This window comes from Protomyctophum bolini (genome assembly GCF_963924005.1).
Source record: "Protomyctophum bolini genome assembly, chromosome: 23".
Classification (NCBI taxonomy): Eukaryota; Metazoa; Chordata; class Actinopteri; order Myctophiformes; family Myctophidae; genus Protomyctophum; species Protomyctophum bolini.
This window is the reverse complement of record NC_137884.1, coordinates 13,950,158-13,968,080: the sequence shown is the minus strand read 5'-3', so window position 1 is coordinate 13,968,080 and position 17,923 is coordinate 13,950,158. Positions and strand designations below refer to the sequence as shown.

Genomic DNA, 17,923 nt, shown 5'->3' with positions numbered 1-17,923 from the left:
ACACACACACACACACACACACACACACACACACACGTATACTGTACATACACGTTTTGGTTTTTTTCTCTCCAGAAAACTGTTTGGATTTAAGACATTCATTTTGAAGAATCGACCTCAGGTCTTAATGGGTTAATCGAACTAATTGATTTAAATGATTTCGAAATATCTGTTATCATGAACTTGATACAATAAATAGTTAATAATGTATCCCTATTTTGGACTTTCAAAAAAGAGAAGCGCATATCGACAAGTTCACAACATCGAGATGCGCTGTGAGCTTGTAATTCAGCGTTTTGGTGGTTGTTTTTGCATAAAACTGTTGAGGTATAAAGAAATGCTTACAGTAAATAGTTAATCAATTTGTGGATATAAAAATGTCACTTCCCCAAATTCTGTGACAAGGAATTTATATATAGAAAGGCACTATAAAGACCTCACATCGAGCAAAAAGAATCCACAATACACAATTGTATTAAATATTTCAGATTTCCATAGATATGCATACAGTTTAAAGTTATTTCACACTTCCATTTCAAGTAGTGACTTGTGATCATGGCGGTGCAGCCAGAGTCCCAGTCTGCCTACAGAGCATGTCAGCTGTAGAAGTTGAACAAAAGTCACAGAGTAATGAGGGATGTGGGTTTGTGCACACACGTGCACTTTGTACAGGTTAGTGTGCAATTTGGGGAAGTGGAGAGGCGTGCCTGTAAACACACAGACAGACAGCCATGGGTCAGTGACTCCACCCATGTGTTCTGCTCTGTGGTGTGAAGGTGCTTCAGGTCAGACACCACTAATCACCTGTTACCAACTCCCCTCCCGCTGACTCAGCTAAAGGTTGTATTGAGCTGGTGTGAGAAAACCAAGGCTCGGATTAGAGGCCTGACCGATGCCAGATGCCGGGTCAGATGCCCATCCTAGACCACAGGGGTGGCAGCGGCTCAGGGGTAAAGTGGCCGGTAGAACAGCCGGATGGGAACCGCAAGGTTCCCAGTTCGAATCCCGCGGGCTCCCCCAGAGTTAGTGTCAAAGTGTCATTGAGCAAGACTCTGAACCCCTAATTGCTCCTGATGAGTAGGTTGCATGGTTTCCCTCACCATCGGTGTGTGAATGGGTGAATGTAATGCACACAATCTATTTAAACAAAGCGCTTTGGATTAAAGCGCGGATTATTTATATTTAGCTGTGATGCTAAAACATAATAATATAAGTAACCCCTCCTAAAAAAAACTACTTTTCCCACATGGCAATGTTAGAGTCAAGGTGCTTCAGCTCACGGCCACTAATGATCTGTTAGCAAAACTTAGCTGACTCAGCTAAAGGTTCTTCCCCCAAAAAATGATCGTCTCCTACCAACTGAGCCTGTTTAGAAGCCAGGGGAAACCTTGTGCTATACATGGATTCATCCAAGCACTCATTGCTGGGTGACAACTGTCAAAACACATGCTGTGCTGCTGACACATCTGGTCAGCTGTTGCTTAGTTGCTGTTGTTTAATATTATCTTGGTGTTCACATAAGCCAACTACATTAGCTGTCAAACAATTTAGTGTAAACCACATTAGCTGTCATCAAACAATTTAGTGTAAACCACATTAGCTGTCATAAAACAATTTAGTGTCAACTACCGGTACGTTAGCTGTCAAACAATTTAGTGTCAACTACGTTAGCTGTCATCAAACAATTTAGTGTAAACCACATTAGCTGTCATAAAACAATTTAGTGTCAACTACGTTAGCTGTCATCAAACAATTTAGTAGTGGGTCTAGGAGAGAGAAGTCCGCAAGATAATTTCCCAGGATTGCCAAAAGGTATACCGGTATTTTTATAACCTTAACAACTACAGGATATTTAGCAAAGCTAACAGCAGATGTACAAGGCTTTTTTATTTGGTACTATCTAGGGCAGTGGTTCCCAAAGTGGGGATGTATAGCCAGGGGGTTAGTGCTGCAGAGGCTGAGTGTCTGTGACTGTGACCAGCTGATGGTCGTTGACACTATTGATGCATCAAGGAAGGTAATTATGTTTCTGCACTGTTAAATAGGTCTACATCTATTCTAAGATAGCATCTTAAATAAATGTTGTGAAAATGTGTTGTGACTTTGATTGAAAAGTTTTAATACAAATAGTTCCAATGGCATCTAAATGTAAGGTTGCAAATATGCTTATCGGTGTTGCGAGGATGAGGGGGTGCCTGGGGAAAATTATTCCCCCCCAAGGGGTACCTGGGCCAAAAAATAGTTTGGGAACCCCTGATCTAGGGAACAGAATATAAGTTTAAATGGAGATGAAATGAAACCATCTTTGAGTCTGTGTGCGTGTGTGTGCATAGCCTACCTTTGTCTATGAGTTGTCTCCAGCGCTTGGCCCACTCTGTGAGCTGCTGTGCGTAGGATTTCTCGATGCGTGCGCGCTCGTGCAGGCAGGTCATCAGGTCATTGCACAGGCGGTTGCCATCGTCCACGCGCTTCACCGTCCGCTTGTAATTACCCACCTGACAGACAGACATACAAGGAAACACAGACCGACGGATACAGACAAGAAAGAACAGTTAGCGTGGGCAAAGTAAATTAATATAGTGTGTGTGTATGTGTGTGTCCGTCTTTTCTACCTCCCAGAAGCTGTCACTGGAGACGTCGATCATGGAGCCATCACAGGAGCCTGACATTGTTGTTGCCCTATGTTACCCTGAGACTGTAGGGCCTGGGAAGAGAACGAGAGAGAGAGAGCGAGAGAGAGAGAGAGTCCATATTAAATGCCTGGCACAACAAAACAAACACATGATGACATAGTACCTTCCAGGATACACCTCATACCAAATGACCTCACCAGAGGACTTTAAGGGTGTGTTCGGAAATGTGTTCAGAGAATCTTCACACATTTCAGTGTGCTCTGGTGTTGATGTCACAGAGCGCTCCGATATACGCTTTCTTGGTCATACATTAATTGCATCACATGCATGTGGGTTTCCCATCTGTCTTTTGAAATCAGAACATGTTTATTTTATTTTTGTAGTATGAATACTTGTATATCAACAAAACAGTTTTGTTGATATACAAACATTTTAGAAGATTCTTATTCGATTTATCAGAGAAGTAATCGACAGAACGATCACCAAGAATTTAACTGCTATAGTTGCAAACCCAACAAGAAACGAACGACGATTTTGCTCTGACGTAAAAGGACAAGATTATCACATCTCACTGTGCTCCGTCATGTCTCACTATCTTGTTACGGTAGTTCAAGAGTCGCGTCGGAGCAGTCGGATGCACAGCTGGCTGTCACATATCACTGCACAGTGTTACTGCTGGACGCTAATGGACGGCTAACATTTCTGTTGTGAAGTTATACTGCTGACGATGTGACGGATCATGTAATAGAATACTAGGGATGCATCAATTATGTCAACGCACAACAGGTGCATACTAGTTACACCTAGCTCTCCGAGTCCTATAAGTTTAACTCAGGCCAGGTGTGACCTCTTCAATCGGCACACCGCTTATGTGTGTGACGTCTTCAATCGGTGCACCGATTATGTGTGTGACGTCTTCAATCGGTGCACCGCTTATGTGTGTGTGCAAAGATTATTCATAAATAAAGATGGGCGATCTTCATTGGAGCCACTGGAGGCGAACTGGTACACAAAGCCTACAAATGGTCTCCTAAATAAAGTATTGCTTCTCCCCGACCTTCCCACCACCCTCCCTCTCCCAGGCTGACAACAACACTGACAGCCCACATCAACCAAGAGTCTAAGACAGTTATGGAAAATTATATTATTATTAAGCATTGAAACAAACATTTTATTTCACTTTTAATATGTAATTTCACGTCATAATATTGACATATTGTCATCTTAAATATGGGGCCAGAGCCCCCTATGTGCCGTCCGTCACATTGCAGATGGACAGAGAGACTCTTCCGGACTCTCAAATCTCACTAGAGTTTGTTGCTGGGATAAAGAAACGTCGATTAACAAAGTAGATTTTTCTCCTGATTTGCTATTGGCGTGTGTGTGTGTGTGTGTGTGTGTGTGCGTTCGCAACACATACACACACCCCCCCACACACACACACACACACACACACACAGCACTTAACCCAGTCTTGTTTTGTGTGTGAATATTTCTCACATCTTGGGAATCCATAAAATACAGGGATGTATTGGTGACTAGGGACCAAAAGGAGACCAATATATTTCCCTTGACAGAAGACAAAGGAAACGATCAATGCACGACACACACCCAGCCAGGCCCCTTTCCCATGACGCTTGCTGCATTCTGGTTAGGGGTGAACAAGGTGAGCAAGAGGGAGGTATGAGTAGGGAGAAAAAGAGTGGGTCACGGTCCTCACGGATAGGGCTGTGAATCTTTGGGTGTCCCACGATTCGATTCCGATTCTTAGGTTCGCGATTCCATTCAAAATTTTTCAAAAGCATTTTTTTTTCCAGATTCAAAATGATTCTCTATTCAAAATGATTCTCGATTCAATACTACAATACAATACAGCTGTGCTGAACTGAAGTGACTAGTATACTGTGACTACAGTGACTTGAAAATGACTGAAGACATGATGTTTACTGTGATTAGGGTAAGCTTACAGTTACATTTCATATCACAAACACCATGTAGTGAAAACGCCTGTAACTGCAACCAGATCTTTGGAAATTATGAATCGATTTCCAATCGTTCATAACGGGAATCACAATTCTAATTCGAATCGATTTTTTTGAAAACAAACATACAAGCTAGGCAACCTTATCTTCTCATTAGATCATTCTGCAGAACTGGGACTGCTGCCACGGATCACAACCATATCAGGCAGAAAACACAACAGTGAGAAAAAAATAGTTCAGGAGAGTAAGAGAGAGACAGACAGAGATTGTGTGTGTGTGTGTGTGTGTGTGTGTGTGTGTGTGTGTGTGCGTTGTTGAAAAAGATCTTTTGATAATGTAGAGTAGACAGCAGGTGGGAGTTTCTATCGTGTCCAATGCACGCACACGCAGTCACGCACGCGCACACACACACACACACACACACACACACACACAGTGTGCTGGCTGCCAAGGCCTTGGTGTGATGTGTGTATCATTGAGAGAGAGAGAGAGAGACAGAGACTGAGACAGAGACAGAGACAGAGACAGAGACATGACAGAGAAGAACAGACATCGATAAAGCGAGACAGAGACACAGAAAGATAGACAGAGAGAGAGACAGACAGAGTGAGAGAACCATCCAGAGTCACACAGCGAAGCGCTTCCGTTTCTTTTGGACGATCAGCGCAGCGGAACACACAGACATGGCTCTGTCTGCCCTCCTCTCCTCTCTCCTCCTCCTCCCTTGGAAGCCTCCTCTTCTATTCATCCCGTCGTTCATTCCTCTCCTCATCCTCTTCGACTGCTTGTTTGACTCACAGACCATTTATGCGGCTTAAGACTGTGCTGTGTGTGTAGTGTATGTGAGTGTGTGTGCGTAGTAAGTTTGAGTGTGTGTATGTGTGTGTGTGTGTGTGTGTGTTGGCTCTGGCGGTCAGTAGCGCCATACAGGCCATACAAGCCCTCGAGGGCAGGGCTTTGACAGAGGGATGCATTGTGGGCAACAACAACTGACACAAAGAAACAGCGAGACAAGCGTCTCTTTTGTGCGTTTCATCTTAACGGCGTTCTGAAAAGGAATAACCCCAAACGAACGCTAACAATATATTCACAAGCGAGTCAATGGAGCAAATGGACTCAGGCAGAGGGCGCTCAAGAATAACATACTGGATTATTACTGTTTATCTTATCTGATATATTCCACTGTTAGGGATGTTAACAATGAATCAAAAATTCTGCGGTTCTATCATTGGGCGGTTTTCTGTGAATGTAATGCTGTCTGCACACACACGTGGCAGAGGAACGCACATGTGGGCCGGTTAAAGTTAAAAAGTCCCCCCCCCCCCCCCCCCCATCTTGGTGGTAGCCACAGAAACGTCTCTGCTTTTGCATCTGGTGTGACAGACAAGACAGTGCACTTTTCATATCATTTTATTCCTCATACAAATGACAAAGATGCCATGATTGCCTGACCCCGTATCTCAAATGGTCAAATAAATATTTGATTAAGGAATAAAATATGCCTTTTGTATTCTTTCTGTATACCGGGTCACCACCCACGCACTTGAGCGTGGAGGGGCAGTGAGAGGGGCAGTTGAGTGCACGTGCAGTCCCCTTCACATGGACATGACATTAATTCATGAATGGATTCACACAGGGACATGACTATGTACCACTATGGACATTATTATTGTTGTTATTTATACATAGTCTTGTTGTTTTAGGGTTGGAATTGGAAGTGTTTTAAATGGTAGATTTTATTTTGAGCTTTTAGTCCTCTTGTCCCGTTTTACTGCTCACTTCTGTGGGGCTGACCTTCACGGCATTTTAAAGATACCGGTTCTACTTTTTTGAGTGGTGCAACCACTCCAAGGAAGAGCAATGTCCGTGTTCACCTATGTGTTAGGTTCACCTGTGTATGTGTTCATGAGCACCAGTATGACTGACTACCAGTAGGGGCAAGAGAGAGAGATAGTATTAGTGCTGCACTGTTGCCTGCTAATGACAGAGAGAGGAGAGGAGGGGGGGGGGGGAGAGGGGAGTTGCACCACTCAGTTCACACAGGTGTGATTTTAAATATGTATGTGACAAATAAAGATTGATTGATATCAGCAAAATGTAGATTTTTATGTTAGACATTGAGGGAACCCGCGTGCACACACACACACACACACACACACACACACGCTGCATTATCGTTTCCTCCTGTGTCCCTCGCCTCTCTTCCACCTGTCCACATTCTTCATCCATTCAGTCATCACTGCTATAGCGCCTGTGTGCCAATATCTCCTGTAAACACCGGCTTCTCCACATCAAACATCCATTAAATAGACAGAGTACATGTGAAGCCACAACAAACCCAGTTCACACAGTAACGCATTGTGCTACAAACTGAGATAAGCGTTTCACCTTGAAACCAATCTTATAGCCTCTGATATTTCTGTATCCGTCTCTCTGTGTCCCTTTATTCCTATATATGGAGTTCTGTGTCAGGCATGCCCAAATATGGAGTGTTGTGATGTCAGAACAGACCAGCTCCATATATGGAGCATGGGCAGGGTGGCGGGGCCCTGTCCAGAGCCCCGGGCAGAGGCCTTTTGAGGAGGTTCTGGACAACCATGGGTCCGACCGACTCGACAGCGGTCACTGCACTCCCTGTGGGTGTGTGGAACGTGTGTGTCGATATTGAAGTCGGTGGGTGAACAATTCTCGAGTTACGTGCAAGAAGAAGTTAAAGGGTATTAAAGGGTAAGGTGGCGTCGTGGTCGAGCAATATAGGGCCCCAAGTCTTTCATCAACTTGCCTTGCCTAGTGTGGCCATTGAACAGAAAGAAAGGCTCCTTACTTTAGGCCAGCAGCTCGCACACAAGACACAATCCATATCACTAACACTAACAAGTGAGCATTCCCTTGACAGGACTCTCTCTCTCTCTCTCTCTCTCTCTCTCTCTCTGCCAGGTCTGACGTAACCAACAGCCAATGAGAACTAAACACCTGCATATCTCAACGTCAGTGTGTGACTACTGACGGACATAGCTTGACCCTCAAGTGTAAACAATGCCTGGACTTTTTAGACTGCAGTTAAAAAGTCCACTCACTACTCTGTCAACCTACAGAACATGTGACGACAAAGTGAAATCTATTATGTGATCCATGGACTGGACAAACAAGACTTAAAGTAGAAATACCTCCAAATTGTACTTAGTTAGTACATAGTTACACCAGTGGTTTATAACTTGACAATACTCAATATATTACATTTTGAAAAATACGAATGCAATGTAAATATTTCATTGGACTAATACGACCCAAGGTGCAGGTTAAAGTAATCAAAATTAAAAAATATTCAAACCTGACCTGAAAACCTGAAAATAATATTGTGAAATACAATGCCAGCTAACAAATGCAGAAACTGCATATACAGTATACGTAGGTCCAGAGAAGCACACGAAATAACTGATTAAAAACATTTTTTTACGTCATAAACCCTTTAAGCTAAATATGAGGGAACACTGACTCTCACATGCACTGACTCTGCATGAGAGCAAAGCCTCAATCACTGTGCACATGTTTCCGCACCGTTGCACAAACTGAAGACATTTTCTGTCCATTCTTGGCTGAATGTACATTCTTGCAGCACATGGCCGGTTGATTATGTAATCAAATAACAGCAGCAATATCCATCTCAGGTCTGATTAGTGAGTGTGCCAAGCATTCAGGAATTCAGCACTGACACACAAGATCTGACTCTAGCCTCAAGATAAAACTTAACGCTGGCATACATACACACTAGCACAGAACAAGACCTGGCTTAAAGCCTGCGTCAGACTCTAGTAAATAGGAAAATCACCCGAACTGAAGAAGATGGCTATTACAGGCTTGCCCTGCCATGTTGAGAAATGCCAGACACGGCAATGCAAGCTAGCTCCCCACCATATGTTCTGTATCCAACAGTAAATGTTTTGCTACAACTTTGACTGGGGGGGAAAAACACACACAAATCTGCGACTACGTTTGCTGTGACCTGCAGGTCAAACTTACTGCAGTGTTTCCCAAAAGAGTAAGGCTTTATGGAGCAACGATAATTGAGAGAATTAATTTGCTGATTAACATACATGGGTGGATGGAGATCAAGTGATGAGCTGCATATAAATGTCGAGAGCAGCTGCACAGGAAACAGAGAGAGAGAGAGGGGGGGGAGATGGAGAGAGAGAGAGAGAGGGGGGGGAGATGGAGAGAGAGAGAGAGAGGCAGGCCCAGGGAGAAAGACAGATAGCAAGAAGACACAGTGATAAGCCAGTCGTTTATTGAAAGCACATGAGCAGAGTGCTGTCTCTCTGTGTGTGCTGTGTTGAGATGGAGAAGACTTGAGTCATGATCGAACTGCAGACACATGAGACACCACTGACCTTTACAACAGCTGGCTGGGGCCAGGGACTAGGAGAGACAACAGCTGGGGCCAGGGACTAGGAGAGACAACAGCTGGGGCCAGGGACTAGGAGAGACAACAGCTGGGGCCAGGGACTAGGAGAGACAGCCCATGGGGCCAGGGACTAGGAGAGACAGCAGATGGGACTAGGAGAGACAGCCCATGGGGCCAGGGACTAGGAGAGACAACAGGTGGGGCCAGGGACTAGGAGAGACAGCAGATGGGACTAGGAGAGACAACAGCTGGGGCCAGGGACTAGGAGAGACAGCCCATGGGGCCAGGGACAAGGAGAGACAACAGGTGGGGCCAGGGACTAGGAGAGACAGCAGATGGGACTAGGAGAGACAACAGCTGGGGCCAGGGACTAGGAGAGACAACAAATGGGACTAGGAGAGACAACAGCTGTGGCCAGGGACTAGGAGAGACAGCCCATGGGGCCAGGGACTAGGAGAGACAACAGGTGGGGCCAGGGACTAGGAGAGACAACAGCTGGGGCCAGGGACTAGGAGAGACAGCCCATGGGGCCAGGGACTAGGAGAGACAACAGGTGGGGCCAGGGACTAGGAGAGACATCAGATGGGACTAGGAGAGACAACAGCTGGGGCCAGGGACTAGGAGAGACAGCCCATGGGGCCAGGGACAAGGAGAGACAACAGGTGGGGCCAGGGACTAGGAGAGACAGCAGATGGGACTAGGAGAGACAACAGCTGGGGCCAGGGACTAGGAGAGACAACAAATGGGACTAGGAGAGACAACAGCTGTGGCCAGGGACTAGGAGAGACAACAGATGGGACTAGGAGAGACAACAGCTGGGGCCAGGGACTAGGAGAGACAACAGATGGGATGGGACTAGGAGAGACAACAGATGGGACTAAGAGAGACAACAGCTGGGGCCAGGGACTAGGAGAGACAACAGATGGGACTAGGAGAGACAACAGATGGGATGGGACTAGGAGAGACAACAGATGGGACTAGGAGAGACAACAGCTGGGGCCAGGGACTAGGAGAGACAACAAATGGGACTAGGAGAGACAACAGCTGGGGCCAGGGACTAGGAGAGACAACAGCTGGGGCCAGGGAGGGACTAGCCCATTGAGGGAGAGACCCGATTATACAAATGTCTTCTAAATCATGACAGTTTTTTGAAAACACCTATGTTTCTATATCAGTGGTTCTCTAACAATTTCATGTCAAGGACCGACGACCCCAACAATTATATGAAATTGGTCCACCAACCCCCATCTGACAATAAGTTGTTCCAGGGACCCCCCCCCCCAGAAGCAAAGATATGAGTTACAAACACTGTGAAAGACGATTGACACACATTTTCACAAGCTCGTAGCTCAGCACTCTGTGCCACGATACAACATGCTTGTAGATCTGCAATTTTTCAGCTAAACAAATAATGTTGAAGTGGTTAAAAGCTAAGGTGACACAGATGCGTTCCAGATCTTAATGGGCTTGGAGAGACAAGGCACTGGAGAAGGGATCTGAGGACCAGGCACAGCATGCAACATGTCTGGCCTCCACTTAACAGTTAACACTTAACCACTTACAACCCTGTATACTTCATTGACCGGAGTCCCCCAGGGGGCCCCTTTCTGCCTCTTTCTTATATTATTTGACAAATTGTTTTTAATAGTATACCGGTAGTATAGTTTGTTTTCTTTTGGTATTGAAAAGTCCTTAAAAGCATCCCTGGCTAATAAAACAAATGTGCCTTAAATGGTCCAGTCCAGCCCTATGGAATATATGAAATGCGTATGCTATTAAAAACTTTTTATTAGCATAATGCATTCCATAGGGCTAGACCACACATATGACATCATCAACCTGGGACGGAACACGGAAATAGTCCTAATGGAGTGAACGATTATCTATTTCTAAAATAAATAAAATATTTAAAGGTGTTTTAAATTGTAGATTTTAATTATAAAGGGCAATTAGAATGTATTAAGACATATTTGTCTTAATACTGCAGGCCAGGGATGATTGTCCCTTTCCTATGGGGACCCGCCCCAAAATCATGTGGGGGGGGGGGGGGGGGGGGGTGGTACAGACAGACTCACAGGTTGAGAAGCACTGATGTAGTTGACAGGAGAGCTCTGGAACAGGAAGCCTTGTATGGGGAGGGAGGCGCACACACGGAGACATGCGCACACACAGCGAGACCACACACACACACACACACACACACACAGCTGACGGGCACAGTCATGTCTGGCTTCCTTTGAGCTGTTTGTTAGAGTTGTAAAAATACCATGAGAGGGCAAGGGATAGTCTGTCTGTGTGTGAGTGTGTGTGTGTGCGTGCGTGCGGTGCGCGTGTGTGTATGAAAGAGAGACAGACAGAGCGAGATGAAGGTCTGACATAGAAAGAGTACAGGAGTGACATGCAGCAAATAGTACACCCGGCCTGACTATGAGACGATGAAGGGATTATGCTGCCAGGCATTCGAGCCCATGGGGTAAAGTAGGTTCCCTATCCATTCAACTGGCCAAGCTGATTTATAAACGTAATCATAGGACAGTCAGCGTCATGTGAAAGAATAGCACATCTACAATGTGCTCACAACGCCGTTCTCTCACCACACAACCAGTGTGTTGTCACATTCACGTCATACTGTACATCTCCAGCCTCCTATTTTTGCTGCATAAATAAATAATCAGCCTCAGAGTTATCAGACTCATCAGTCATCAAAGGAAGCAGCCCAATTACTTGCCAATATGGCTGCTGTCTGCATAGAAAGTGTTGTTGGGACGCTAGGATGCATGTGATTAAATAGTTATGGCCCATAGATTAATCATGAATAGACAAGAAATAAAGCACAGTTCTTCTTCCATAGATTCAGAACACATATTGCTGGATGGCACCGACTTGATGTTGCGGCGAGAATTACACCTAAGTGAGCTGAACAGACATAGTCAGTGTGGGTGGCTACTGGCTATAGAAGTGAGTACTGTAGCAGACGTAATCTCAAGGTAAGTTATATGTGCCAATATTAGCATTATTCCATGTCTGTATTCTTGGACAGTATTGAAAATTACCATACCTTCAGGATTCCTAAATACTAGGGTAGGGGGGGTAAAAAAGAAATCGTTTCGAATTAGAATCACGATTCTCTTTATAGACTATTCCAAATCTATTCATAATTTCTAAAAGAATCATTTCTGGTTAGTTACAGAGTTTTTACTATATGGTGTTTGTGATATGAAATGTAAGCTTAGCTTACCATAAATAATCACAGTAAACATTATGTCTTCAGTCACTTCCCCAGTCACTTCAGTTCAGCACAGCTGAGGTGTGTGTGTGTGTGTGTGTGTGTGTGTGTGTGTGTGTGTGTGTGTGTGTGTGTGTGTGTGTGTGTGTGTGTGTGTCACCGCCATGCAGCTGACCCTTGTTGACACTTAGTTACATCAAGGCAATGATGTTGTGTTTCTGCATCAAATAGAACTACACCTAATCTAAGATAGCATCATAGCCAAGACTTTTTACACAACCCTCTCTGGTATTACATATATTGTTACTGGGCTAGACTTGGTTGTTAAAGTCTAGAACAAATATGAATTGGAATTGAATCGTGAGATAGCAGTAGATTCACAGCCCTACAAAATACATATTACCTTGTTGCTACTGCCCAAGCTTACACCACCCCTCCCGGTCGCACACTTGCAACACTGCTGTGAAATTTGGCAGATCACAGCAAGCAGAGTCACCCTGCGAGGCGATGTGTCATATTTCTCTCTCATGTTAAATCAGGAGGTGACATAGTCGTCCTGACTCAGGCTCGGTATTCAGGTTACAGTGATTTAGTTATCCCTCGCTAAGGGGAACAACTTCAGAATCGTGTGAGTGTCTACTGTAGTACAGCAGTCGTTTTCAACCAGTGGTCCTTGAGGGGGTTCCAGGTGGTCCCCAGCTAAATGATAGAGAGTTGGTAACCAAATGGACCCTTGTAGATCATTAACTCTTGAGAGTTAAATGGGTACGAGTAACAAATGGGTTGTTGGGTGGAATACAGGAAAACGGTGCAGTTGCATAACGTGCAAGCTGAAAAAATACTCCCGCTATGTCAATGGCATAATAAGCACATGAAAATCGCTTATCTGCCTTGGAGGTGACTTTTCCCCATTATCCATTTCCTTCTTTTGTTTCAAACAGGGCTTGGAGCCTTGGAGCTCTCTCTCTTTGGCAGAGTGCAGCTTAGCCGGACGGTCTAGGCCTACAGCAGCGCTACCTCGGCTCACTGTGTGGGACATTAATACTAAATCCCTACAGAGTCCCGTGGAAAAAATAAAACATAGATCGTTGCCGTCAGGCAGAAAGCCCCCCCCCCCCCCCCCCCATCTCCATGTTCTAACTTTTTCTTCCGTAAAACGAAAGCCCTACTTGGCTACTTGATCATAACACAGAGAGCGTCACATAAAAAAACGTGTTACTTTTCCAGGGTTAACTTTAAAATTCAAAGGTAGCAGAGCCACAACAAGCTCAAAATGCGTTTTGAGCTTGTTGTGGCTCTGCTATTTTTGAACTTTTGAAAAGTAACAAGTTTTGGACATACTTATGAGGTTTCCACCCGACAGAGACGATATACTGTACACACACACAAGAAGCTTCAGGGTCAGAAAGAATGTTTCCATGGCAACCAAGGTTCATGGAAGTTGACTTTGTTGGCCGGCCCGCCTGTGGATCACCTCTGCCCTCTCTCTGCTCGGCTCTGGGTTGGACAGCTGCACGCCAAAACGCAGTCAGAGCCTCACGTGCACTGAACGGGCTGATCGGACCCCTCCTCCTCGCTCCCACACATCCTTGCTGTACAGTGTACATTTACAGCGGTGCTTCCCAAACAGTGGGTCGGGGACACATTTGTGGGTCAAATCACGACTTGAGTAAAACAAATCACACCCGTGTGAAGTGAGGGGCGCTCTTATCATCGTACATCATCATGACATGAAATAGACAATATGTCTATTTGCTCAGACACTATGATGTAGAATTCTCCATTCATTGTCAATGGGAATGTATTGTTTGTTTAAGGCGAAGTTTGTGGACGGTAACTAAAAGCTGGATGTAGGAGGGGCTAGCACTTGTGTGCACTTGTAGATCTGCTCTTTTCAGTTCACTACTTTGGTCACGGGCAAACGTCTAATATCTCTTTTAGGTCTCGACCTGAAAAGTTTGGAAACAACGGCACTACAGTGTTGGCTCTCTATGTGGGGTCTTACTCCGGGGAGGACCCCCAGGGGTCCTTGAGGGGGCTCCAGACTCAGAGGGTCCGCACTCCGCAGCTAAACCAGTGATGCAGGTCTGTTTGCTTTTCCATTTGCACACTCTCACTCCAATTAGTTAAAGGGTTAGTTAGAGGGTTTTGCAGTGTTAAGATTGGGGTCCCAGAAATTAATTTGTAACAAATGGGGGTCTGATAATGCATATCAAATTGGTGGTCCTTGAAATTGAAAAAATAAAAACATAAAATAAAATAGAATAGAATCATTGCTGTGTGTAGTGTGTGTACCGAGTCAGTGACATCACTGACAAATCATACTAGGCTACAACACTCCAAAAAAAGACAATGAATGAATGAATAAATCCATCAATACTGTATCAGCCTGGGAACGTAACCAGCCAATGCACAGGCAGCCCTGCCCCTCCAACAAAACAAAAAAAACTAAAAACACTGGTCCATAGCCAGGCAAAAACAATAGGTTTTGTTCCATTCTTTCAGGCAATAATATCCCGCTGGAACCGCCGGCGAGGGGGAGAGCTACATAATGGAGGGAAACACTGCGTTTACGTGACAGGGAGAGAGAGGGAGACCCTGACGTCACCCTCAGGCAAATTCTACACTGTTTCCTGTGGAACTCCATCTGTCCACATTCACACAGAACAGCCTGGACCAAGTCAATGAAAAGAGAAGCAGTACAACAGAATATATCCCATGATGAGTGTGAAACTATTACCCACCCCAATGTGCATGCACACGGCGCTCACACACACACACACACACACACACACACACACACACACACACACACACACACACACACACACAGGTCATGTGTTATTCCTGTGTCTACAGTTTATTCTAGATACATGCGCATGGGCGCTTCTCGGATATTATGACGATGGGAGAGAGAGAACAGCCTGGAGGGGAACTCTCTGTGGATGGATACTGGTACATTTTGGGGATCAGACCAACTCCCTTCCAGCACTGCTATTCTAAATTATAATATAAAACATAATGAGTGCAAAGTCTGATGCATTAGCAAACAAAGTTCCTATTCATTGTAATGGGACTCAAGGGATTATGTCCAAAGCGTCTCTCTCGATTGTAAGACTTTCGGCCTTCTGTATTCCAGTTTAAGGGGAGACTTTTGTCAGAGACACAAACTTAAAAGGATATGACACCACTCAGAGGTAGACAATTCAGTTTTAGGTCGGATTAGCCTACATCTCCTAAACTGATTCGAGTACAGTCTTTGAGCCTCGCTCTAAATACAGAACAGCTCCTGAAAGCCTAAATTGGACTGCCCATGCTAAGTTTAGCTCATGTCTGTGACGGACGGCGAAACCAGTTCACATTGTCCCGTAGAGAAGAAACAACCAGTTCACAGCAATACGAGACAGAAGCAGTAATGAACCATTTTCACACAGCCAGTGCCGCTTTACCTTAAAAACCCTACGCTTTCTCAAAGACTTAACCCATTCTGTACGGGAACCCCTTTTGGTGTTTTAACTATTGAAAAATAGCAGATCTACAAGCTCATAGCACGCCACCGAGTGGCGCGCTACAAGCTTGTAGGTCTGCTATTTTTGAAGAATCGTGAAAATGCGGCACAACTCTTTCAACATATATTCTTTCAGAAGACTTTTGTTTGTTTTTTGCGTCAGGCCTAAATGGGTTTAACAACGGGGTGTACCTATGCCCGGCTTGGTTGCTAAGCATACCAAATCCACTACCTTCTGGGCAATCGCAATGAACTTAATGAAATCCCACTGACTCACACATTCCATTTCATGACTATGATTTCTTCACGATTGACTAATAACTATCCGTTATGTCTGGAGAAGACATTCAGAAGTCGCTACTTACTTTCCTAACTCCACCACTACTATACTGTGAGCAAAAGCCTGATGTCTTCATTGCAGGGTACTTCAGTTCACACACATCCACCATCAGAACGTAATCTAGTGTACAACAAAACCTGGTATCCTGGTTTACTTGTCAGCAGCACGCACGCACACACACGCATATGCACAGTCGCACAAACACGCAAAGCAGCTTGTGTTCCAAGAGTCCAAAGTATTGGAATGAAGCAAGCACTGCGCAAATTAAACCCCTTACCACAGCTGTGAGTGAGGAGAGACCCTGCAAGAATAATAAAGACAGCAACACCCTGGTGACCTGACTCGTGTACACACATGCACGGCGTATGCACAAGCGCACGTGCAGACAGACACACACAGACACACAGACACACACACACACACACACACACACACACACACACACACACATTACAATGTAAGTATGATCTGACAGAAAGCGGGGCTGGAGTGGAGGTTATCTTTACTTAGGAAAAGGAACCCCACCCTTCATCACTTTTACACAAAAAGTAAATTCCTGTGTTGTTCATTCAATGCCGAGTATACAAATGGAACTGGACCCGAAAGGGTCCATTTGTACACTGGCAAGAGTTGAATAAACACTGACTGTGGGCTAGACTGCAGACTAAAGGGTTCCTTGGCTGTGAGTGACATAGCATAGTAAGCATACAGTCTATGATTGGATCAAGACAATCATAGACTACTATGTAGAGTTGTAGACTCACTCGATACAATACATTTATGATAGACAGTCTGTCTTGATCCAAGGCTGGCCTTGATATAAACCAGGGTATAGAATGCTGCCGAGTGATTCAACAGTTAAAATGTCAATGATCAGCATTTCATTTTGCTGTGTAGCAATAGCAATACAAAGGCAACTGAACCCATCGTTAAGGTTTCAATTGTGAGTTTGTGACGAAGCAGTGGCTTAAGTGGTTTAAAGAATAACTTTTAATACTTTGTCTGATCCCATGGTCAGTGTTGAGACTGAGAGCTGCTTGCTCCCTGGGGATGAACAACATCACATAACTACACCGAACACTGAGATCGATATTATTGTTATTAGAGAATACCAATAAACAACTAGATATGAACACGTCACAAGGTTTCAACCTGGTAAGAGTGATCCAACAATGTGTTTAAGTAGCTTTAATATTAACTTCTAATACCTGATTCATGAGTAGCGGTGTGTGAGCTGCCAGTGCTTGCTCTCTGCGCTGCCTGAAGTTTGTCAAATAGCTACTTTAAATGTTTGACAGCCGTAAAATCCCGAGTCCACACAGCTATATAACTCTAATTAATTACACGATTCACCAACCAGTCTACCACGGACGGTCGGACACATACATAATAAACATAAACATACTGGTCATTGGTCAACACTACCAGTGTATTCCTGGTCCAATAAATAACAGCACCTACCAAATCACAAACTAACTGGTACACTTTCTTCTTGCGACTTTCAACAACCGAGCTCTGCTCTGGGGCGTTATAAACAAAAACCCCAGCCGGGCCGTTTCTCATCTAAAGTTAAAAGTTAGAAAACGGGTAACTTTTTACCTGTTAAGATGTTCTTCGCTCCTCTGGAGAGTCGATATTCTATAGTATAAATAGAAATAAATGTTATTGTAGCTGTGAGAGTGTCTTTTTTCCCCCCTGCTCAGCAGCACCGACACCGTCCATCGACTGACTGACTGGGGGGAGGCGCGCCTGTATGACGTCACATCCCTCGCTCACACAGAAAAAAGGAACTTTTTACTTTTAAACCCGGGTTATAGTTCCTCGTACGACTA

The 17,923-nt window shown here is 44.7% G+C and overlaps 1 protein-coding gene across 3 annotated transcripts in view; it reads right to left on the bottom strand.

The window, feature by feature from the left end:
- pacsin2 (protein kinase C and casein kinase substrate in neurons 2) overlaps positions 1-17,829 on the bottom strand; it is a 39,729-nt gene extending 21,900 nt beyond the window's left edge. For all 3 annotated transcript variants that reach the window (XM_080757093.1, XM_080757095.1, XM_080757094.1), the window contains exons 1-3: positions 17,691-17,829; positions 2,613-2,704; positions 2,339-2,495 (exon numbers count right to left, since the gene is read on the bottom strand). In XM_080757093.1, the coding sequence (XP_080613219.1) occupies positions 2,339-2,495; positions 2,613-2,669 (214 nt within the window). In that variant the 5' untranslated portion in view covers positions 2,670-2,704; positions 17,691-17,829. The remainder of the gene's footprint in view (positions 1-2,338; positions 2,496-2,612; positions 2,705-17,690) is intronic.
- Positions 17,830-17,923: the final 94 nt, after the last annotated feature.